The sequence below is a fragment of the Symphalangus syndactylus genome, chromosome 19 (assembly GCF_028878055.3).
Source record: "Symphalangus syndactylus isolate Jambi chromosome 19, NHGRI_mSymSyn1-v2.1_pri, whole genome shotgun sequence".
NCBI lineage: Eukaryota > Metazoa > Chordata > Mammalia > Primates > Hylobatidae > Symphalangus > Symphalangus syndactylus.
In genome coordinates, this window is record NC_072434.2 from 91481440 (window position 1) to 91505675 (window position 24236).

The window sequence follows — 24236 nt, forward strand, 5'->3', positions numbered from 1 at the left end:
TGCAGTCATGAAAAAGCGAGGTCTCCCTATGTGTCCTAGGCACTGGAGTGCAGTAGCTATTCACAGGCACTCTTCAGCCTCAAACTCGTGGGCTCAAGCAATCCTCCCACCTCAGCCTCCCAGATAGCTGAGATTTCAGGTGTATGTCACCATGCCTAGCCCTGGGAGTTTTGTAATAACACCCTGTTGAAGTGCACAAGGCAATGACCTTTATGTCAGATCTTTCGAAACAGTTCAAGTAACAATGGCCATCTCCAATTATGTTCTCATGTGTTCCACGGTGCTACAGAGAGATGTTTCTGCTGATGGTGGCCACATGGTTGAGTTCTGATCAATGAGACTTAGAAAGAAGTGCCTGGGGAGGATGGACTTCTGTAAATTAAAAAGCAATGGCTTCCAACCTAATTCCCCATGACCTATCAGCTTAATATTTCCTCCTGGTTGCTGTTTGGAATGTGGTTTGATGCCTGGAGGTGGGACAGCCAACTTGGACCATGAAGGAATAAGCATGAACACAATAACTAAGTATAGACAATGTCAGAGAGGGAACATGAAACAAACTTGTATCTCATAAGATCACTGGACTATTTCGTCAACCATGGACTGCTACCTCTTCAACAGTGTACATGAGACACAATACACATATTATGTTCTTATATATACAACGGTCTTTTTTGGTGTAATTGAACACAAACTATTAGCTACAGAATGAGATCCATTATTATATTTCAGTTGCACCAATCATGTGTGAACATAATGTGATACCCAAATTCATTATATCTATTTCCACAATTGACAATTAACTTTCCATTATAGACAGGCTGGGGAAAGAACATGGGCTGTGAAAAAACATGGAAACTTTCACCCTAAGAGCCACCCGGTGAAGTATGTGAGGTTGAAATGCTCACTGCATCTGACTGGCCACCTTCTCCCCTACCCTTCCCTGTGCCTCTCGCAGAGCCAGGACTAGACTGAGCAATAGGCTGAGTGGAAGTGAAGGAGGTAGGTCCCTGCCACCTGTGAGTCAGCGTCCCTGGAAGGTCACCCACATACAGTGAATCAAATCCAAGTTGGGGTTACACTTTGTGCTCAGCAGCTGGGACACTGGAGTCTTGTAACCACAGCTTAACATCACTGATCATTAGAGAAATGCTAATCCAAACCACCATGAGATACCATGTCACACCAGTCAGAATGGCTCTTATTAAAAAGTCAAAAAATAACAGATGCTGGCAAGGTTACGGAGAAAAGAGAATGCTTATACACTGTTGGTGGGAGTGTAAATTGGTTCAACCATTGTGGAAAGTAGTGTGGTGATTCCTCAAAGACCTCAAACCAGAAATACCATTTGATCCAGCAACTCCATTACTTGGTATATACCCAAAGGAATATAAGTCGTTCTGTTATAAAGACACATGCGTGCATATGTGCATTGCAGCACTATTCACCATAGTGAAGATATGGAGTCCACATAAATGCCCATCAATGATAGACTGGTTTATATATGCTGTGGAATAATAAACAGCCACAAAAAAGAATGAGATCATGTCCTTTGCAGGGACATGGATAGAGAGGGAGGCCACTATCATTAGCAGACTAACACAGGAACAGAAAACCAAATACCACATATTCTCACCTATAGGTAGGAGCTAAGTGATGAGAACACATAGAAACATAGAGGCGAGCAACACACACTGGGGCCTCTCAGAGGGTGGAGGGTTGGAGGATGGAGGGAATCAGGAAAAGTAACTAATGGGTACTAGGCTTAATGCCTGGGTGATGAAATAATCTGCACAACGAAGCCCCAAGACACACGTTTATGTATGTAACAAACCTGCACATGTTGCCCTGAACCTAAAAGTTTATGCGGATGGCAAATAAGCACATGAAAAGATGTTAGACATCATTATCCAGTAAGGAAATACAAGCTTAAAATCACAATGAGGTACTACTGCATATCTATCAGCTTTCTTTTTTCTTTTTTCTTTTGAGATGGAGCCTCGCTCTGTTGCCCAGGCTGGAGTGCAGTGGGGCAATCTCAGCTCACCGCAAGCTCCGCCTTCTGGGTTCACGCCATTCTCCTGCCTCAGCCTTCCGAGTAGCTGGGACCACAGGCGTCCACCACCACGCCCGGCTAATTTTTTGTATTTTTAGTAGAGACGGGGTTTCACCGTGTTAGCCAGGATGGTCTTGATCTCCTGACCTCGTGATCCACCTGCCTCGGCCTCCTAAAGTGCTGGGATTACAGGTGTGAGCCACCGCACCCGGCCTTTTTTTATATTTTTAGTAGAGATGGGGTTTCACCGTGTTAGCCAGGATGGTCTCGATCTCCTGACCTCGTGATCAGCCTGCCTCGGCCTCCCAAAAGTGCTGGGATTACAGGCGTGAGCCACCATGCATGGCCTATCTATCCGATTTCTAACTTAAAAGACTGATCATGTCAAGTGTTGACAAAAGTGTGGAGGATATGGAGCCCTCATACACTGTTGGTGGGGGAGTGGACTGATGAGACTGCTTTGGAAAACGGTTTATCAGTTCCTTAAAATGTTAAACATACCTACTGTGTGATCTAGACTTTCCACCCCTGTGTATTTACCTGGGAGAGGGGAAGGCACATGTCCATACTGGGGCTCACGCACGGATGTTCATACAAGCTAGTTTTTTTTTTTTTTTCTTCTTCAGCTTTACTGAGGTATAGTTGACAAATATAAATTACAGCAGCTTTTTTATTTTTTATTTTTTTGAGATAGGGTCTTGCCATGTTTCCCAGGCTGGACTTGAACTCCTATGCTCAAGCAATCCTCCTGCCTCAGCCTCCCGAGTAGCTGGGACTACAGGCACATGCTACCCCACCTGGCTTGCAGCCTATTTATTTATTTAGAGGCAGGGTGTCACTCTGTTGTCCAGGCTGGAGTACAGTGGCATGATCATAGTTTACTGCAGCTTCAAACTCCTGGGCTCAGGTGGCCCCGCCGCCTCAGTCTCCCGTGTAGCTGGGACCACAAGCACAAGCCTCCAGGCCTGGCTAATTTTTGTATTATTTTTGTAGAGACAGGGGTCTTGGTATGTTGCAAGGATGGCTTCAAACTCCTGGGCTCAGGTGATCCTCCCACCTTGGCTTCCCAAAGTGCTGGGATTACAGGCGTGAGCACCTTGCCCAGCCTACAGCTTTCTTTTTAATGGGCAAGAGCCGGAACCTATCCAATGGCCGATCAACAAGTGAATGGGTGGACAAACTGCTGTGTGTTCACACAATGCGATGAACTCAGTGCGTGTGCCTTTTTTTTTGAGATGGAGTCTCGCTCAGTCGCCCAGGCTGGAGTGCAGTGGTGCGATCGCCTCCTGGGTTCACGCCATTCTCCTGCCTCAGCCCTCCCCTCTGCGATGTGGATCTTAATATCCGGGGGGGAGAGGGAGGGTGATATTACTCAATTACTCCTAGGATCTTTTCTCTACTGCCACACTTGGTTAACACCCTGGGACATTATTTTCCATATTCTAGCAAGATGCCACTACTAAAGTCACAGGGGGTAGACACCCTGAGATATTATTTGTCATGTTGTAGGGGAATGTTCAGCCTGATGTCACAGGACTCTACACACTGTGATATTATTCCCAATATCCTAGCGGGACATTAATAATAATGTCACAATGTGTGTACAACTTGTGGTGCTGTTCTTAATCTCCTAAGTGGAGGTTACTTTTATTGTCAAATGGGGTATGTTCCCTTTGATATTATTCATAATATCCTAGAGGGATGTCACTCTTTATGTCACAAAGTTTGTACACCTTGTCAAATTACTCACATTATCCTTATGTCACTCCTCATATCACAGAGGGTGTACACTCTGTGTCACCCCTAATGTCACACGGGGTGTACACACAGTGATATTACGTGCAATATTCTATAGAAATATTACTCGTAAATCACCGGTCCTGTACACCCTTTAATATTCTTCATAATATTCTAGGAAATCGTTACTACTGTCACAGGGCGTGTAGACCCTGTCATAAAATTTGTAATATCCTAGCGGGAGTTCACTACTAAGTTCACAATGCGTGTACACTCTTCGATATTATTCGTATTATCCTGAAGAGATGTTACTACTGATGTCCCAATGCAGGTACATTCTCTGATATTATTCGTTATATCCTCGGGGGATGTTACTGATAATGTCACACGGGGTGTACTCCCTGTGTTCTATTTCATAATCTCCTAGGGCAATTTTACTTTTAATGACACAGGGGGTGTACACATTGTGATATTATTTGTGATATTCTGGAAAGATGTTACTCCTACTGTCACGGGGGTGTACACCCTGTGATAGTATTCCTAATTTCCCAGGGGTCTGTACTCCTATTGTCACAGAAGATAACACCCTGTGACATTATTCGTAATATTCTAGCGAGATGATACTCCTAACGTCACAGGGGGTGTACACCCCGTGATATTATTCTCACTATTCTAGGGGGATGCTACTCTTATTGTCACAGGTGTGTTCCTTCTGTGATATTATTGAAAATATGCTAGCAGGATATTACTACTAATGTCATAATGCATGTACACCTTGTGATATTATTAGTAATATTCAGGGTGGATGTTACTCCTGACGTTACAGGGGTGTACACCATGTGATATTATTCCCAATATTGTAGAGGGATGTTACTGCTAATGTCACAGGGGGTGTACACCCTTCGATATTATTTGTAATCTTATAGAGATATGTTACTTTAAATATCACAGTGGGTGTACACACATGGGTACACCCACTGGGATATTATTTGTAATATCTTCAAGAGATATAACTCCTAATATTACAGTAGGTGTACCCCATGTGTGTACACCCTGTGATGTTATTTGTAATATCCATGGTAAACATTACTTCTAGTAACCCACAGAGTTTACACCCTGTGATATTTTTCATGATATCATAGGGAGATATTCCTGCTAATAACACAGTGGATGTACACCATGTGTGTACATTCTGTGATGTGACAGCTTATATCCTAGGGAGATATTCTTTCTAATATCACAGTGAGTTTACATCCTGTGATATCATTCATAATATCCCAGAAAGATGTTGCTGCTAACATCACAGAGGGTGTGCCCCCAGTGACATTGTTTGTAATATGCTAGGGAGACGTTACTCCTAATGTCACAGGGGGTGTACACCCTGTTGTATTATTCGTAATATTCTAGGAGGGTGTTACTTTTAAAATCACAGGGGTGTACACCCTGTAATGTTATTCATAATATCCTAGGAAGAGGTTACTCCTAATATCTCATGGGTTATCCTAGGTAGAGGTTATTCCTAATATCACACTCCTAATATCACACCCTGTGATAGCATTCGGAATATTCAAAAGGATGTTACTTTTAATGTCACATGGGGTGTACACCCTTTGATATTATTCATAAGATTCTAGGGATATATTACTTCAAATATCACATTGGGTATACACACATGGTGTATACATTATGGGTGAACACCTACTGTGATATTATTCATAATATCCTAGGTAAATGGGACTGCTAATATCACAGTGAGTGTACACACTGTGATATTATTAGTAATATCCTACAGGAATATTACTCGTAAACCAAAGGCACGTGTACCCCCTATGATAGTATTCGTAATACTCTAGGGAGACGATACTCCTAATGTAATATCACAGAGGTGTACACCCTGTGACACTATACACAGTACATGAGAGGGATATTAACACTGAAGTTACAATGTGTGTACTCCTTGTGATATTATTCATAATAGCCTACGGGGATGTTACTCCTATTGTCACAGGGGTTGTGTTCGCTGCAATAGTGTTTGTAGTCTCCTAGACGGATGTCACACCTAATGTCACAGGGTGTGTACATCTCGTTATATTATTCGTGATATCCTAAAAAGACATTACTCCTCATGTCACAGGGGCTGTACACCCTGTGATATTATTCGTAATATCCTAGAGAGATGTTACTTTTAATGTCACAGAGGGTGACATTTTTGAGACGGAGTTTCGCTCTTTCACCCAGGCTGGAGTGCAATGGTGCGATCTCCACTGACTGCAACCTCTGCCTTCCGGTTTCAAGTGATTCTCCTGCCTCAGCCTCCCGAGTAGCTGGGATTACAGGCGTCCGCCATCACACCCGGCTAAATTTTGTATTTTTAGTAGAGACGGGGTTTCACCATATTGGCCAGGCTGGTATCGAACTCCTGACCTCAGGTGATCCGTCCGCCTCGGCCTCCCAAAGTGCTGGGATTAAAGGCGCCACCGCACCCAGCCATCTGTTTATTTATTTCATTTTGGTCATCCTACTGGGAATGCAGTGGTATCCCATTGTAGTTTTTGGTAACAGCTTTATTGAGAGAGGATTCAAACAGCATACAATTCACCCATTTAAACTACATGCAGCAAAGTGGCTGGATCTCAGATTAATTAGTCCAAGTAAAATAATCCAGATAAGAGGAAGGACATTTGAATAAAAGCTATTTTAACTGGGGAAAAAATTAAATATTGTACAACTGTATTCATATAAAATTCTAGAAAATACAAAATAGTCCAGGCACAGTGGCTCACGCCTATAATTCCAGCACTTTGGGAGGCTGAGGTGGGAGGATCATGAAGTCAGGAGTTCGAGACCAGCCTGACCAACATGGTGAAACCCGTCTCTATTAAAGATACAAGAATTATTATTATATTGTACTCTATTTTAAATATCATATGCATTATTCATAAATGAATGTAACGTTGTTTACAAGGTTAGGTGTATATAAATGAATGTCCCCTAGGCAAGGTTGGGACAGCCCTCCCGGAGAAGAACTGTAGCCAGAACGCTGCCTCATTCAGACACGCGTGGGAGCGTGTCACCTGTCACTAAGGGCCTGAGGGGGCGGGGCCTGAGGCCCCACCCAATCAGCGGCACCGGGGCGGGGACTGCCTCGTCGGGCGCTCCGCTAGAAAACCCGAGGCAGCTTCCGGGTCTGCCCGGCCTTTGTCTCTCGTGTCTGCACGTGCGTGGCTCGGTCAGTAGCCGCTGCGCTTCTCCTTCGCTCTGGGCGGTTCAGGAGGCTCTGCCGCAGCCGGGGCCCTCTTGGGACCTGCATGTACTGGGGGATTCGCAGGGAGGATGTCGGGACACCCCGGAAGCTGGGAAACGGTGAGTTGCGCCGCCGGGGGTCTGGAGAAGGGAAGGGGCTGTGGCGGCCCCGGGCCCCGGGCTCCCAGCGGTCGGCTCCCGAGGGCGGACCCGGGTCCCTGCTGGCGCGGCGCGGCCGTCGGTCCTTTCTGGCGCCCGGCAGGGCTGGGCGGGCAGCGGCACCTCGGGCTCCCGTCCCGTCTCTGCACGGCGACTTCCGTCCTGCCCGAATCCGCTTCCCTCCCCGGGATCCTGCAGTGAGACCAGAGGCGCCTCAGGGGAGAGGCCCAGCGCGATGTGCGGGCTCGCGCCTGCGAGGAGCTGTGGCCACTGGCGTTTCCAGTCCCTCCTTAATCCTGTTAAAAATTAAACTGAGGTTTAATTAAAGCGTTACAGAGTTTGAGCAAACAGCGATTCATGAGTAGGGGAGCACCCAGCCACGGTTTTTGGTTTGTGGGCCACCGGACGGTCTTGATGGAAAGGCTTTTATAAATGTGTAAGGAAGCAAACCAAATTTATTTATTTTTTCTTTTAATGATTGGGTTGTTGGCGGGGGGTCTCCCTATGTTGCCCAGGCTGGTCTTGAACTCCTCCCGGTCTCAGCCTCCAGAAGTGCTGGAATTACCCCGCGCAGCCCAAAGCAACCCCAATGTAATAATTGGTTGTAATTATGTAGTTCTGTTATTCGGATTATTTAGGTGGATGGTTCCCGGTTATGTAATCAGAGGTAAATTGCTGATTTGGGGTGGTCACGTTTTCTTTCCCTTCAAGTTAATTTCTAAACAAGAAAGGCATGAAGTACCTTTAGGTTTTCTTGGTGAGGAACTCAGGGCACCATCGCCACTTTAAGGGAGGAGACCACCCCTCATATTGTCTTATGCCCAATTTCTGCCTCCAAAGAAAGAAGTAAAAACTAAAAGGCAGAAACGAAATCCACAGGCAGACAGCCCGGTGCCGTGCCCTGGGCCTGGTTACAGATCGACCCCTGAGCTAACCGGTTGTGTTATCTGTGGATTCCAGACATTGTATGGAAAAGCACTGTGAAAATCCCTGTCCTGTTCTGTTCTGATTACCGGTGCATGCAGCCCCCAGTCACATACCCCCTGCTTGCCCAATCGATCACGACCCTCTCACGTGGACCCCCTTAGAGTTGTAAGCCCTTAAAAGGGACAGGAATTGCTCACTTGGGGAACTTGATTTTTGGAGACTTGAGTCTTGCCAAAGCTCCCGGCCAAATAAAGCCCTTCCTTCTTTAATGCGGTGTCTGAGGGGAGCTCGGTTTTTGGAGACATGAGTCTTGCCAAAGCTCCCGGTCGAATAAAGCCCTTCCTTCTTTAACACGGTGTCTGAGGGCTTTTGTCTGCAGCTTGTCCTGCTACAACTTCAGTCTAATTTATTCCTGTTTAATCATTTCCACAAGGGTACTGGTTTCCCCTGCATTTTCCAAATGTAAGGCAAGCAGGGTCTCAAATCCATGACCGTATTCCCCAGCCTAACTTCTAGAACTTGCAGTAAAATTCTAACTGTCCAGTTTTTCCTCATACTCTCAAACTCCAACTTCCCCTCTCCAATTTACAACATTATTAACTATTTGTTCTTTATTGTGCATTTGAACCTGATGCAGTATTTTGTTTATCATGTTTTCACTGAGCAGTGAGCAGCTGTTTCTGAACATTTCTCGTGAAAACAGAATAATCACCTGATCTAATCCTCTATAAAAAATTCTTTGTACCTGTCCTCCTTTTGTCTTCCCTAGGCACACTCACAAACGTCTTTGGATGGAGGTTTCCCTTTGGAACCTTCACGTGGTGATGTGTCCTCAGCCACCCTCCTGTCTTTTCTGGGTCCTGGGTTCAAAACTGTTTGAGGATGACCTAATGTGCCCACACTGGCCATGTCTCTTGGAGTGTCATAAATAGTGAATGTCAGCCGTTGGGTCCTCTTCTTCCAGAAGACAAGGTGAGGCTGAGGGGTGGAGCCTCTCAGAGGAGCAGCTGGATGGCATGAGTCCCCTGGGACTGAGAGGAGTCTCCTGGGATACTCTTCTATACTCTTCCTCTAAAAAGCTAATCCACTGGGACTTAGATTTTTTTTTTTTTTTTCTCTTAGCCCCGTTATCACTCCTTAGAGACAAAATGCTGGTCAGGCAGTTGGATACTGGTATTGAGGGAGGAAAGAATTTCTGCCCTCTGGATTGTCTCATACTTGTGAAGGGAGAACAGCTATTCCAAAGTACAAGGAAACCTCACCCCGCAGTGAGGCAGGAACCTGAAAAGCAAAATGCATTTGGGGCACAGTGGGGACACGGTGCAGTTTTGTGGGGGGAGGGTGGGCATTGAGTACTTCCCTGAGCAGGATGGGGTGGGAGGGCACAGTGGGGACACTGTGTGGTTATTTGGGGGGAGGGTGGGCATTGAGTACTTCCCTGAGCAGGATGGGGTGGGAGGGCACAGTGGGGACATGGTGCAGTTTTGTGGGGGGAGGGTGGGCATTGAGTACTTCCCTGAGCAGGATGGGGTGGGAGAATTCAGGCGATGAGATGGTCTGACTTGACCCTTGAGTCAGCCGTGTCCGTGCTTGCCAGTACTACTACTCCTTGTGTTTGTCACTTTGAAAATACTTGTTTACTTATTTTAACTTCAGTTTTTCACTGATTGAAAAATACATTTTATCAGTACAGCTTGAGAGATAAGAAAATATTTTCAAAAGGCCAAGAAAGAGGTGTATATCAGAAAAATATTAGATATCTAGTCATATATTTCATTCGTTAAAAATTGTTAAATGGCTTTTTTCTTCCCCAGAGGGAGTGTAGTAAGTTTCACAGGTTTGTTCTTTTCTGGGGGTGGTTTCAACCCAAATTCCAGGGCTTAGCTTTGGGAATGCTACCAGGGAAAAATAGGGACACTGTCTTCCATTATGGCTGCAGAAAAATACGTTTTCACAAGAAAGTATACTCACTAACAAACTCACTAAAGCATCAGTTCCACCTTTGTGCCGAGCTGGGATTTTGTGACAGTGGATGACTCTGTTTCCTGTTACCTGGATGTCCAAGTTTAATGGTAAATCTGTGGGTGGGGACTTGGCATTTTTAGATGTGTTAACATCGAAATAATTTCTTTATGAAATAATTTGTTATCATGGAAATAATTAAGTGACTTGTTTATTATATGAAAGGAATACTTCTGCTTTTCCTGTTGAGGTATGAAATGTAAGTGCCTTACAATTTTATTTCCTCCAACAAACATAAAAACTGAGTTTGAGTGATTTTGCTGGACTCTTCAAACACTCAGTATTTTTTCATTTAAAACAAAGTGGGGGCCGGGCATGGCGGCTCATGCCTGTCATCCCAGCACTTTGGGAGGCTGAGGTGGGCGGATCATGAGGTCAGGAGTTCGAGACCAGCCTGACCAACATGGTGAAACCTGTCTCTACTAAAAACACAAAAAATTAGCCGGGTGTGGTGGCGGGTGCCTGTAATCCCAGCTACTCGGGAGGCTGAGGCAGGAGAATTGCTTGAACCCAGGAGATGGAGGTTGCAGTGAGTTGAGATTACGCCATTGCACCCCAGCCTGGGCAACAATCAAAACAAAACAAACAAACTAAAAATCACATAAGAAGCATGTGAATCCTTCACCGGCAACCAAGGTATCCAGGTTCTCTCATCCAAATTGACTAGAAGGATGGTGTGACCCACGGAGAGAAGGAAGAACAGTGTGGTGCTGCGGCCCACCTGAGAGCCAGGCGGGGAAGGGGAGCCTTCTCCCCCAGCCCAGGGAGGCGGTGAGTGAGTGTGCTACCCAGCCGCGGAAACTGCGCCGTTCCCATGGAGCTGTGCAACCCATGGATCGGAAGATCCCACTCACAAACCCACGCCACCGAGGCCTGGCGTCCCAACCCTGGAACAGCCAGGTCCTTACACCCTTTCAGCTGGAATCTACTTAAGCCTACCCAACTCCCAGGGGGAGGGGCAACCAGCACTGGCCGTGGCTGCCTGCTGTCTAAGCCATTTGAGCTCCTTGGGGAGGGGCAGCAGCCAGTACCGGGACTCCAACTGCCTAACGTGCTAAGCTCCCTGGTCGGGAGAAGGTTGGCACCCATTTCTATAGCTCCAGGCTGCACTTTTCCCCTGCTTTAGCCAGGGAGGCTGTACAGCTTGGTCCCAAGACCTGTCCCTACAGCCCAATACACCGGCTGTGGCAGTTTGCAGCCAGAGTGCCTCTTCAGGCCTAACCCTGGCTCATCCTTCCTCACTGGGCGGGGCTTCCCCGGAGGGTCTCCAATAACTCCAACCAGAGGCTCAGGGACAGAATTTGGATCTCCCTAGGCCTGAGCCTCTAGGGTGAGGGGTGCCCACAGTCTCTGCGGACCAGCAGACTTAGCCTCTCCTCCTGGTAGTTCTGAGGAATCTTGGCAGCCCAGGTGAGTGGGTTTCCCCGCAGCGAAGCACACCCTCTCCACCAAGGGACAAAGTGTGTCGTTAAACGGGTCCTTTTCCCTGTGCCACCCAACTGGATGAGACCCTCCAACAGGGGTTGTCAGACACCCTATTCAGGAGTGATCCTACTGGCATCTGGTTGGTGTCCCTTGAGGTAAGAAGTCCCAGAAGGAGGAGCAGGCACCCATCTTTGCTCTTCTCTAGCCTCCTTGAGTGGCATCTCCAGCCATGGGAGTGAATCAGATGAATACGGCCTGAAGTGAACCCCCAGCAAACTGAGGCAGCCCTACAGAAGAGGGACCTGACTACTCAAAGAAAAAACAAGCAAGCAGAAGCTGACAACAGCGTCAACAACAACAACAAAGGCCCTCACAAAAACCCCATCCAAGAGTCAGCAGCCTCAAAACCAAAGCTTAGACAAACTCGCAAAGATGAGAAAGAATCAATGAAAAAATGCTGAAAACTGAAAAGGCCAGAGTACTTCTTCTCCAAATGATCACAACGTCTCTCCATCAAGGCCACAGAACTGGATGGAGGATCAGTTGGACGAACTGACAGAAGTAGGCTTCAGAAGATGGGTAATAAAAAACTACAGTGAGCTAAAAGAACATGTTCTAACCCAATGCAAAGAATCTAAGAACCTTGAAAAAAGGTTAGAATAAGGGAGGAGACCACCCCTCATATTGTCTTATGCCCAATTTCTGCCTCCAAAGAAAGAAGTAAAAACGAAAAGGCAGAAATGAAATCCACAGACAGACAGCCTGGTGCCACACCGTGGGCCTGGTAGTTAAAGATCGACTGCTGACCTAATCGGTTATGTTATCTATAGATTCCAGACACTGTATGGAAAAGCACTGTGAAAGTCCCTGTCCTGTTCTGTTCTGTTCTGATTACCAGTGCATGCAGCCCCCCCAGCCACGTACCCCCTGCTTGCTCAATCAATCACGACCTTCTCACGCGGACCCCCTTAGAGTTGTGAGCCCTTAAAAGGGACAGGAATTGCTCACTCAGGGAGCTTGGCTTTTGAGACGCAGGTCTGCTGAAGTTCCCAGCTGAATAAAGCTCCTTACCTCTTTAACCCGGTGTCTGAGGACTTTTGTCTGTGGCTCCTCCTGCTACAAAAGGAATTGCTAACTAGAATAACGAGTTTAGAGAAGAACACAAATGACCTGGTGGAGCTGAAAAACACAGCATGAGAACTTTGTGAAGCACACACAAGTATCAACAGCTGAATTGACCAAGTGGAAGAAAGGATATCAGAGTGTGAAGACCACCTTACTGAAATAAGACATTCAGACACGATGAAGACCGCCTTACTGAAATAAGACATGCAGACAAGAAGAGAGAAAAAAATGAAAAAGAATTAACAAAGCCTCCAAGGAATATGGGACTTCATAAAAAGACTGAACTTATGATTGACTGGAGTACCAGGAGGAGACAGGGAGAATGGAAACAAGCTGGAAAACACACTTCAGGATATTACCCAGGAGAACTTCCCCAACCTAGCAAGACAGGCCAACATGCAAATTCAGGAAATACAGAGAACACCATTAAGATACTCCTCAAGAAGAACAACCCCAAGACACATAATCATCAAATTCTCCAAGGTCAAAATGAAGGAATACTGTTAAGGGCAGCCAGATAGAATGGCCAGGTCACCTACAAAGGGAAGCCCATCAGACTAACGGTAGACATTTCAGCAGAAACTACAAGCCAGAAGAGATAGGGAGCCAATATTCAATATTCTTTTGTTGTTGTTGTTGAGATGGAGTCTCACTCTGTCACCCAGGCTGGAGTGCAGTGGTGCGATCTCAGCTCACTGCAACCTCCACCTCCCAGGTTCAAGCGATTCTCCTGCCTCAGCCTCCCAAGTAGCAGGGATTACAGGCATGCGCCACCACGACTGGGAAATTTTTTGTATTTAGTAGAGATGGGGTTTTGTCATGTTGGTCAGGCTGGTCTTGAACTCCTGACCTCAGGTGATCCACCTGCCTCGGCCTCCTAAAGTGCTGAGATTATAGGCATGAGCCACCGCGCCCGGCCTCAACATTCTTAAAGAAAATAATTTTCAACTCAGAATTTCATATCCAGCCAAACTAAGTTTCATAAGTGAAGGAGAAATAAAATCCTTTCCAGACAAATGCTGAAGGATTTCGCTACTACCAGGCCTGTGCTGCAAGAGCTCCTGAAAGCAGCACTAAACACGGAAAGAAAAAACTGGTACCAGCCACTGCAAAAACACACCAAAATATAAAGACCAATGACACTATGAAGAAACTGCATCAACTAACAGGCAAAATAACAAAATAGCATCATGATGACAGGATCAAATTCACACATAATAATAATAACCTTAAATGTAAATGGGCTAGAAGCCCCAATTAAAAGACTTGGACTGGCAAATTGGATAACGAGTCAAGACCCATCAGTGTGCTATATTCAGGAGACCTATCTTATATGCAAAGAAACACATAGGTTCAATATAAAGGGATGAAAGAATATTTACCAAGCAAATGTAAAGCAAAAAAAAGGGCAGGGATTGCAATCCTAGTCTCTGACAAAACAGACTTTAAACCAACAAAGATCAAAAAAGACAAAAAAGGGCACTGCATAATGGTAGAGGGAACTATTCAACAGGAAGAGCTAACTATTCTAAATATATATGCACCCAATACAGGAGCACCCAGATTCATAAAACAAGTTCTTACAGACCTACAAAAGGAGTTAGACTCCTGTGTAATAATAATATGAGATTTTAACACCCCACTGTCAGTATTAGATCAATGAGACAGAAAATTAGCAAGGATATCCAGGACTTGAATTCAGCTCTGGATCAAGTGACCTAGTAGATGTCTAAAGAACTCTCTACCACAAATCAACAGAATATACATTCTTCTCAGTGCCACATGGCACTTATTCTCAAATCAACCACATAATTGGAAGTAAGACACTTCTTAGCAAATGCAAATGAACTGAAATCATAATAGTCTCTCGGACCACAGTGCAATCAAGTTAGAACTTAGGATTAACTCACTCCAAACCACACAATTTCATGGAAATCAAAAAACCTGCTCCTGAATGACTGCTAGGTAAATAATAAAATTAAAGCAGAAATCAAGAAGTTCTTTGAAACCAATGAGAACAAAGGGACAATGTACCAGAATCTCTGGGACACAGCTAAAGCAATGTTAAGAGGAAAAATTATAGTACTAAATGCCTACATCAGAAAACTAGAAGCAAGAGCAAACTAATCCAAAAGCTAGCAGAAGACAAGAAAGAACTAAGATAAGAACTGAAGAAGACAGAGACACAAAAAACCCTCCAAAAAAAATCAACAAAGCCAGGAGCTGGTTATTTGAAATAATTAACAAAATAGACCACTAGCTAGACTAATAAGAGAGAGAAGAATCAAAAAGACACAATAAAAAATGATAAAGGGAGTTATCACCACTGACCCCACAGAAATAAAAACTACCATCAGAGAATACTATAAACACTCAATGCAAATAAACTAGAAAATCTAAAAGAAATGGATAAATTCTTGGACTCCTACCAAGACTAACCCAGGAAGACGTCAAATCCCTGAATAGACCAATAACAAGCTCTGAAATTGAGGCAGTAATTAATAGCCTACCAATCAAAAACAGCCCAGGACCAGATGGATTCAGAGCAGAATTTTACCAGAAATACAAAGAGGAGCGGCTACCATTCCTTCTGAAACTATTCCAAACAATTGAAAAGGAAGGACTCCTCCCTAACTCATTTTATAAGGCCAGCATCATCCCGATACCAAAACCTGGCAGAGACACAACAAAAAAAGAAAGCTTCAGGCCAATAACCCTGATGAACATCAATGCAAAAATCCTCAAGAAATACTGGCAAACTGAATCCAGCAGTACATCAAAAAACTTATTCACCACGATCAACTTAGCTTCATTACTGGGATGCATAGCTGGTTTAACATGCAAATCAATAAACATAATCCATCAGATAAAGAGAACCAAAGACAAACACCACATGATTCTCTCAATAGATGAAGTAAAGGCCTTCGATAAAATTCAGCATCCCCTCATGTTAAAAACTGTCAATCAACGAGGTACTGATGGAACATATCTCAAAATAATAAAAGCTATTTATGACAACCCCACAGCCAGTATCATACTGAATGGTCAAAAGCTGGAAGTATTCCCTTTGGAAACTGGTATAAGACAAGGATGACCTCTCTCACCACTCCTAAGTTCTGGCCAGGACAATCAGGCAAGAGAAATAAATAAAGGGTATTAAAATAGGAAGAGAGGAAGTCTGTTTGTAGATGACATAATTTAATATTTGGAAAACCCCATCATCTCAGCCCAAAAACGTTTTGAACTGATAAGCAACTTCAGCAAAGTCTCAGGATAAAAAATCCCTGTGCAAAAATCACAAGCATTCTGTTACACCAACAATAGGCAAGCAGAGAGTCAAATCATGAATGAACTCCCATTCACAATCACTACAAAGAGAATAAAATACCTAGGAATACAGCTAACGAGGGATGTAAAGGACCTCTTCAAGGAGAACTGCAAACCACTGCTCAAGGAAATAAGAAAGGACACAAACAAATGGAAAAAATTCCATCTTCATGGTTAGGAATAATCAGTATCATGAAAATGGCCACACTGCCCAAAGTAATTTACAGATTCAGTGCTATTCCCATCAAACTAACATTGACATTCTTCACAGAATTAGCAAAAACTATTTAAAATTTCATGTGGAATTGGCCAGGCACAGTGGCTCATGCTTGTAATCCCAGCACTTTAGGAGGCCAAGGCAGGTAGATCACTTGAGGTCAGGAGCTTGAGACCAGCCTGGCCAACATGGTGAAATCCCATCTCTACTAAAAATACAAAAATTAGCCAGGTGTGGTGACATGCACCTGTAATCCTTGCTACTGGGGAGGCTGAGGCAAGAGAATCACTTGATCCCAGGAGGTGGAAGTTGCAGTGAGCTGAGATCATGCCACCGCACTCCAGCCTGGGCAACAGAGTCAGACCCATCTCAAAAAAAAAAAAAAAAAAAAATTTTATATGGAATCAAAGAAGACCCCATATATCCAAGACAATCCTAAGCAAAAAGAACAAAGCTGCAGGCATCATGCTACCTGACTTCAAACTATACTACAAGGCTACAGCAGCCAAAATAGCATGATACTGGTACCAAAACAGATATATAGACCAATGGAGCAGAACAGAGACCTCAGAAATACCACCACACATCTAAAACCATCTGATCCTCAACAAACCTGACAAAAACAAGCAATGAAGAAAGGATCTCTGATTCAGTAAATGGTGGTAGGAAAAGTAGCCAGCCATATGCAGAAAATGGAAACTGGACCCCTTCCTATACCTTATACCAAAATTAACTCAAGATGGGTTGAAGATTTAAATGTAAAATCCAAAACCATAAAAACCCTAGGAGAAAACCTAGGGAGGCTGGGTGCGGTGGCTCGTGCCTGTAATCCCAGCAGTTTTGGAGGCCAAGGTGGGTGGATCATGAGGTTAGGTATTCGAGATCAGCCTGGCCAACATAGGGAAACCCTGTCTCTACTAAAAGTACAAAAAAAAAAAAAAAAAAAGAAAACCTAGGGAATATCACTCAGGACATAGGCGTGGGCAACTTCATGGCAAAAATGCCGACAGCAATTGCAACAAAAGCAAAAACTGACAAATGGGATCTAATTAAACTAAAGAGCTTATGCACAGCAAAAGAAACTGTCCTCAGAGTGAACAGGCAACCTACAGAATGGGAGAAAATTTCTGGAATCTATCCATCTGACAAAGGTCTAATATCCAGAATTTACAAGGAACTTAAATATATTTACAAGAAACAACAAAAAGCTCATCAAAAAGTGGGCAAGGGATATGAATAGACACTTCTCAAAAGAAGACATTTATGCATCTAACAAACACATGAACAAAAGCTCAACATCACTGATCATCAGAGAAATGCAAATCAAAACAATGAGATACCATCTCATGCCAGTCAGAATGGCGATTATTAAAAAGTCAGGAAACAATAGATGTTGGTGAGGCTGTGGGGAAATAGGAACGCTTTTACACTGTTGGTGGGAATGTAAATTAGTTCAACCATTGTGGAAGACAGTGTGGCGATTCTTCAAGGATCTAGAACCAGAAATACCATTTGACCCAGCAATCCCATTACTGGGTATATACCCAAAGGAATATAAATCATTCTACTATAAAGACACATGCACACGTATGTTTATTGCAACATTATTTACAACAGCAAAGACATGGAACAAACCCAAATGCCCATCAATGATAGACTGGATAAAGAAAATATGATATATATATAGATATATATATATACACACACATATATATACATATATATACACATATATATACATATACACACACACACACACACACACACCATAGAACACTATGTAGACATAAAAAGGAATGAGATCATGTGCTTCGCAGGGACATGGATGAAGCTGGAAGTCATCATCCTCAGCAAACACAGGAACAGAAAACTAAACACCGCATGTTCTCACTCATAAATGAGAGCCGAACATTGAGAACACATGGAAACGGGGGGAACAACACACACCAGGGGCTGTTGGGGATTGGGAGGTGAGGGGAGGGAACTTAGAGGACAGGTCAATAGGTGCAGCAAACCACTACAGCACATGTATACCCATGTAACAAACTCACATGTTCTACACATGTATCCTGTTTTTGTTGTTTTTTAGAATAAAAGAAAACATAAAAATTCTGGACTAATTTAAAATGAACAATTCTCCAATCAATCACATGGCAAATCCTTGCCCCAAGAGTGCAGAGAAAGAAAGGTACATACATAGACCCAAAACTTACTAGAGTAGAAACCCATAAGCACAACATCTTCATGAACCAGTACATCTGTAGGAAAATTGAAAGTGTAATTAGCAAATTGTTTAAAGCTGAGTGTGAACATGATTGACAGTAACAAATAACTGGAAGTGTCAAGCTGGGAACTGCTTAGGGCAAACCTGCCTTCCGTTCTACTCAAAGTTACCCCTCTGCTCACTGAGATCAATGCATATCTGACTGCCTCATTTTGGAGGCTAGTCAGAAACTCAAAAGAATGCAACCATTTGTCTCTTATCTACCGATGACCTGGAAGCTCCCTCCCCACTTCGAGTTGTCCTGCTTTTGCTTTGAGTTGTCCTGCCTTTCTGGACTGAACCAATGTTCATATTACATATGTTAATTGATGTCTCATGTCTTCTTAAAATGTATAAAACCAAGCTGTGCTCCAACCACCTTGGGCACATGTCGTCAGGACCTCCTGGGGCTGTGTCATGGATGCGTGTCCTAAACCTTAGCAAAATAAACGTTCTAAATTACTGAGACCTATCTCAAATTTTCACGGTTCACACTACTATGTAATACCCTTGTTGTTTTAAATCTTTATTAGTTTAAATCTGTTTTGTCAGAAACTAGGATTGTAACCCCTGCTTTTCTGTTTTCCATTTGCTTGGCAGATTTTTCTCCATCTCTTTATTTTGATCCTAGGTTACTGCATAGGTCTCTTGAAGACATACCATCAGGTCTTGCTTTCTTATGCAGCTTGCCATTGTGTGCCTTTTAAGTGGGACATTTAGCCTGTTTACATTCAAGATTAGTATTGCTATGTGTGGATTTGATCCTGTCGTGTTGTTAGCTGGTTATTATGCTGGCTTGTTTGTGTGGTTGCTTTATAGTGTCACTGATCTGTGTATTTAAGTGTGTTTTTGTATTGGCTGGTAGCAGACTTTTCTTTCTATATTTAGTGTTCCTTTCAAGATCTCTTGTAAGGCAGGTCTGGTGGTAATGAACTCCCTCAGCATTTGCTTGTCTGAAAAGGATCTTATTTCCCTTTCACTTAGGAAGCTTAGTTTGGCTGGGTATGAAATTCTTGAAGATTTTTTTCTTTGAGAATGTTGAATATAGGCCCTCAGTCTTTTCTGGCTCATAGGGTTTCAGCTGAGATGTCTGCTGTTAGCCTGATGGGATGACCTTTGTAGGTGACCTTCCCTGTATAGCTGCCTTTAACAGTCTTTCATTTTGACCATGGAAAATCTGATTATGATGTGTCTTGGGGATGATTTTATTGTGTAGAATCTTACAGGGGTTCTCTGGTTTCCCTGAATGTGACTGTTGGCCTCTCTACCAAGGTTGGGGAAGTTTTCGTGGATGATATCCTAAAATGTTTTCCAACTTGTTTGCTTTCTTCCCATCCCTTTCAGGGATGCCAATAATTCATCGATTTGGCCACTTTACAAAATACCCTATTGCTCAGTTTTGTTATTTTTTATTCTTTTTAATTTTTGTCTGACTGTCTTATTTCAGAGAGCCAGTCTTCATGTTCTGAGAGTCTTTCCTCCACTTGGTCTATTCTGCTGTTAATACTTGCGACTGCATTATGAAATTCTTGTAGTGTGTTTTTCTGCTCTGTCAGAACCATCAGGCTCTTTTTTATATCAGTTATCTTGTCTTTCAGCTCCAGTGATTCTTAGTTTTTTTGGATTGGGTTTTGCGTTCTCCTGAATCTTGATGATCTTAATTCCTATCCATATTCTAAATTCCATTTCTGTCATTCCAGCCAGCTCAGCCTGAGTAAGAACCCTTGCTGAAAAACTGTTGTGGTCATCTGGAGGACATACAACACTCTGGCCATTTGAGTTACTGGAGTTCTTTCATCAGTTCTTTCTCATGTCTGCACATGGGTGTTCCTGTAACTGCAGTGTAGATTGAGTACAGTCAGTACACTTTTTTTCTGGATGTTTTCACAGAGCCGAGGCTTTGTGCAGGGTCTTCATCTGTAGCTGACTTGTCTTTGGTCTTGCAGAGGGGAATGCTAGCAAGGTGTTTTTGGTGTTGGAACTTCGGGATGTGATCCAGTAGGTGGTGCTTAGGCATACTGGTTAGTTGGTAGGCTCTTGCTTGGTCATGTGGCTCCCCTATATTTTCTGACAGTTGCAGTCATGCTCCCTCTCAATGTTCTGAAAGTGTGGGCTTCTCTCCCACTTGAATGCTGGCTATAAATTCCGTGGCTTGGCACTCTTGGGCTGCCCACCACAGCTCTGGGGCACTCTCAGGGCTTATGTAACTCCCCTGGCTTGGAGGCAGCAGAGGAAGGGACCTTAATAGAGGTTGTGGCCAAAGGTCTTTTGCTTGTCTCCTGGGGGCTCCACCCCAGAGGTGCCGGTTAGCAATTGCTAAGTGCAATAAGCCCAGGATGGAGGGTCTGTGCTGTGGGACCAAGCCCAGGGTTTCCTCTCTGGTGACAAGCAGGGGGAGTGGGTGGAACCTGTGGGAGATGGTCTCCTCTCCTTGGATCAACTGCGGTTTGTTGTAGGTGTGGAGAAGGCACTTATGGTATTTGTTCATTCATTTGCCTGAGGATAGTAAGGGCAGCTCCACTGCAGACAGTGGTAGAAAGGCTTTTGTTTGCTCCTGGGGGCTCCACCTCCAAGAAATGCAGAACCACAGTTACTGGGGGTGTTCAGCTGGTGGGTGGGGCACCTGCACTGCTGGCATAAGCTTGGGGTTCCGCTTGTTGGGGAGCAATAGGATGAAGGCTCACAGGGAGAAAAGACTAGTCTCCTCTCAGTATGGTGGCTGTGGTGGTGTGCTGTAGGCTTGGGTGTAGCTCTCAGGTTCTTTGTTTCTTCCCCAGACCAAAGGCAGCAGGGATAGAACTATTACTGTGGCAATGGCAGAGGGGCTATCATATGCCTCTGGGAGCCTCTCCGTGGGGAAACTCTGGGCCACTACTGGTGGGTATGCTCAGCCATGGGAGAGGTGACTGTGTTCATGAGCTGGGGGCCCTACAGCAGCAAAACTGAGAAGACCTGTGATGCCTGCCCTAGCGGATCCCCCAGGGTCTGCACTGGGTGCAGCAAGCAGCAGTCCCCAGGAGACCACCTGCTGCCACTTCTGAAAAGCCTGGCGACCGCTATGCTAAGTCCGAGGCCATTTATCAAGACCTAGTTCAGGCTGGGCACGGTGGCTCACGCTTGTAATCCCAGCACTTTGAGAGGCCGAGGCGGGCGGATCACGAGGTCAGGAGACCGAGACCACGGTGAAACCCCGTCTCTACTAAAAATACAAAAAATTAGCCGGGCATGGTGGCGGGTGCCTGTAGTCCCAGCTACTCGGAGAGGCTGAGGCAGGAGAATGGCGTGAACCTGGGAGGCGGAGCTTGCAGTGAGCCGAGATTGCGCCACTGCACTCCAGCCTGGGTGACAGAGCGAGACTCCATCTCAAAAAAAAAAAAAAAAAAAAAAAGACCTAGTTCAGACACAAGCACAGTAGGTCCATTCTCTGCTGACCTGGGAGCAGCTCTCTTGCCTTGCCAGCTCTGGGGGCATCTGTGCTGCAGTGCAGAACTTCTACATCATGGACTCCCAGGTGGCCTGTGTTCCCTGCTGAGGGCTGGGAATCTCAGCCACCCTGACTTGTCCCAGGGTCCAGCCCTCGCTGGAGAAGTCCAGAGCTCCTTCTGGGAGAAGGATAGGCCCAGCCCTTTTTTGGACCAGAGGTAACTCAGCCTGTCTATAGATGAGATGAAGCTTGACCTGGGGGTCTCCTGACCCTATTCAGCAAAGAAAACAGGTCTGGGAGTGAAAACAAAGACTTGCTGCTTCTCAGATTCTTCTGGATGACCAGCAGTGACAACTTTAGACACACCATGTTAATAACAGAACCTGTGGTGGTTGTAGAAAAGGAATTTGAACAATATACTGAAAATAGTAAACCCAGTTTTCTTTAGGGCTGATTACCGACAAATGTTATATTTCATATAAGACATTTGATGTCTTTTGGCTATCTTATGACAGTCATGCATTTCTGTAAATCAGAAAATATTATGAGGGTGTAATCATTCATATATGTATATTAAAAAGAGTAGCAAAATGAATATATATTTATATCCTCCCCACTTGAACTCAGAAAAGGCTGTAGCTCTTCACTCTCCCAGGCCGAGTCCTCAGAAGACTGATATTCACCAACCTTTAATAGCATTCTCTCTGGAGAAATGCTTCTATTTTTTCAGTTTGATGAAATCACCATGCCATTGTTATTTACTTTTCATTTTCTTACATAGAATCTAAGATAAGGCATATTAAATGCTTATTGATCCTATTCTTCACCTGGCTCATATCATTTGCCTAATTTTAAACTTTCTTCTACTCTAAAAATTTCAATTCATCTTACATATTGTAGGAGATTTTAAATCTAATACAGATTTTGTCTTTTTTTTTAACATATATTCTATTGGCATTTTACACTGGGATCATGCAATGTTTCATTATATAAATTATTTAATTTTTATGTAGAAAAAAAATTATTTTGGTGTTTTGTTCTTTGCTCTATAATTTCTATTACATACTGATTAGGTAATTTTTTGAGTATTTTAAATTTTAGGTAATTATGCATTTTATCCATAAAGAATCTGCATGTGAGATAGAGAGCTGTTTTCTCCTCACTCTATTTCATCTCCATCCTGACCTCCCCAGAATCCTCAGCTCTTTGTGCAGTTGGATAGCAGTTTATAATTCCAGTAAATGGGCCTAATTCAATAATATACCACAAATCAGTTTGAAACCAGGACACGCCTTCAAAACACACCCAAATGCCTACATATGTATAATAATACTAATTTGTAAGTTACAATTGATGTGAAAAATAAAATTACAAAAGGATCGTTAAACTAAATTCAAAGGGAAATAAGGCCTAAACAATCCCTGAGGAAATATGTGATCAGAGGCTTTCCCAGGCATACACTGCTCTACAGTCCTGCCACACAGGCTTAACTGAGAATCTGACCCCGGAAGGTGATGGATGAACATGTGTCCTGGTATTCTGATCTACAGAAATCCTGCCCTCTCTTAATGATCCATCCAGAACTCTAGGATCGTTTCTAGATTTATTTACTACACACAGACTGGAAGTTTTTGACAGAAGCTTTGAACTGGGAACCCTGCCCTGTTCCACCAGCTTCTCTAGAAGTACAATGTTCTAATCACTCCTGAGAGACTCCATCTGAGGGTATCTCTCTGAGCCAACAAGATTTAAAGTGAGAAGAGGAATGAGGCAAGAGTCGGGCTATGTCTACGGTTCCCTTACCTGACTGATGTCTTTGGTTTACCTAAGTATTGACAAGATTCGTCTCTACATGGTAGAAACTAGATGGAGGAGCTCTAGCTCACAGAAGTAGACAATGGGATCAATGCTCCATAGATCCAGCTTAAGCTCAGCCATGAGATACTAAGTCTGTCAGAAGAAAAAGTAAGTTCTCCATCATCTACACCTGTAGCCTCAGACAGCTAGGCAGTGAGCGTGCATGGTCACTAAAACTCCACATCCACATCACAGAGAGATGGAACAATCCCAAAGGACCGTGAAGGGTGAGGTGGAGAGACCAAAAGGATATGAACCCACAGCACCTGCTCCACCATCTGCTCCAATACTAACCCTGTCCTTTCTCAACATGATTTCCAGATTTTTCTTTGGCCCTCACTAAGGGTGATTCAGAAAGACAAAAAGTTATTAATGCCCCTCCATTCTCCGTATCTGCTGAGGTCTGAGTTGTTTACTCTGTGGGTTTCGGGTAGCTATCCCTCCCCAACTACAT

The 24236-nt window shown here is 44.1% G+C and overlaps 1 protein-coding gene across 4 annotated transcripts in view; it reads right to left on the minus strand.

Moving 5' to 3' along the window:
* Window positions 1-24236, minus strand: part of ZNF669 (zinc finger protein 669) — a 53967-nt gene that overhangs the window by 15342 nt on the left and 14389 nt on the right. For 3 of the 4 annotated variants that reach the window (XM_055234697.2, XM_055234696.2, XM_055234695.2), the window contains exon 2: window positions 18452-18496. In XM_055234697.2, the coding sequence (XP_055090672.1) occupies window positions 18452-18496 (45 nt within the window). Of the gene's footprint in view, window positions 1-18451; window positions 18497-21952; window positions 22309-24236 lie in introns of all 4 variants that reach the window. The other variant, XM_063613544.1, reaches the window with a different exon arrangement.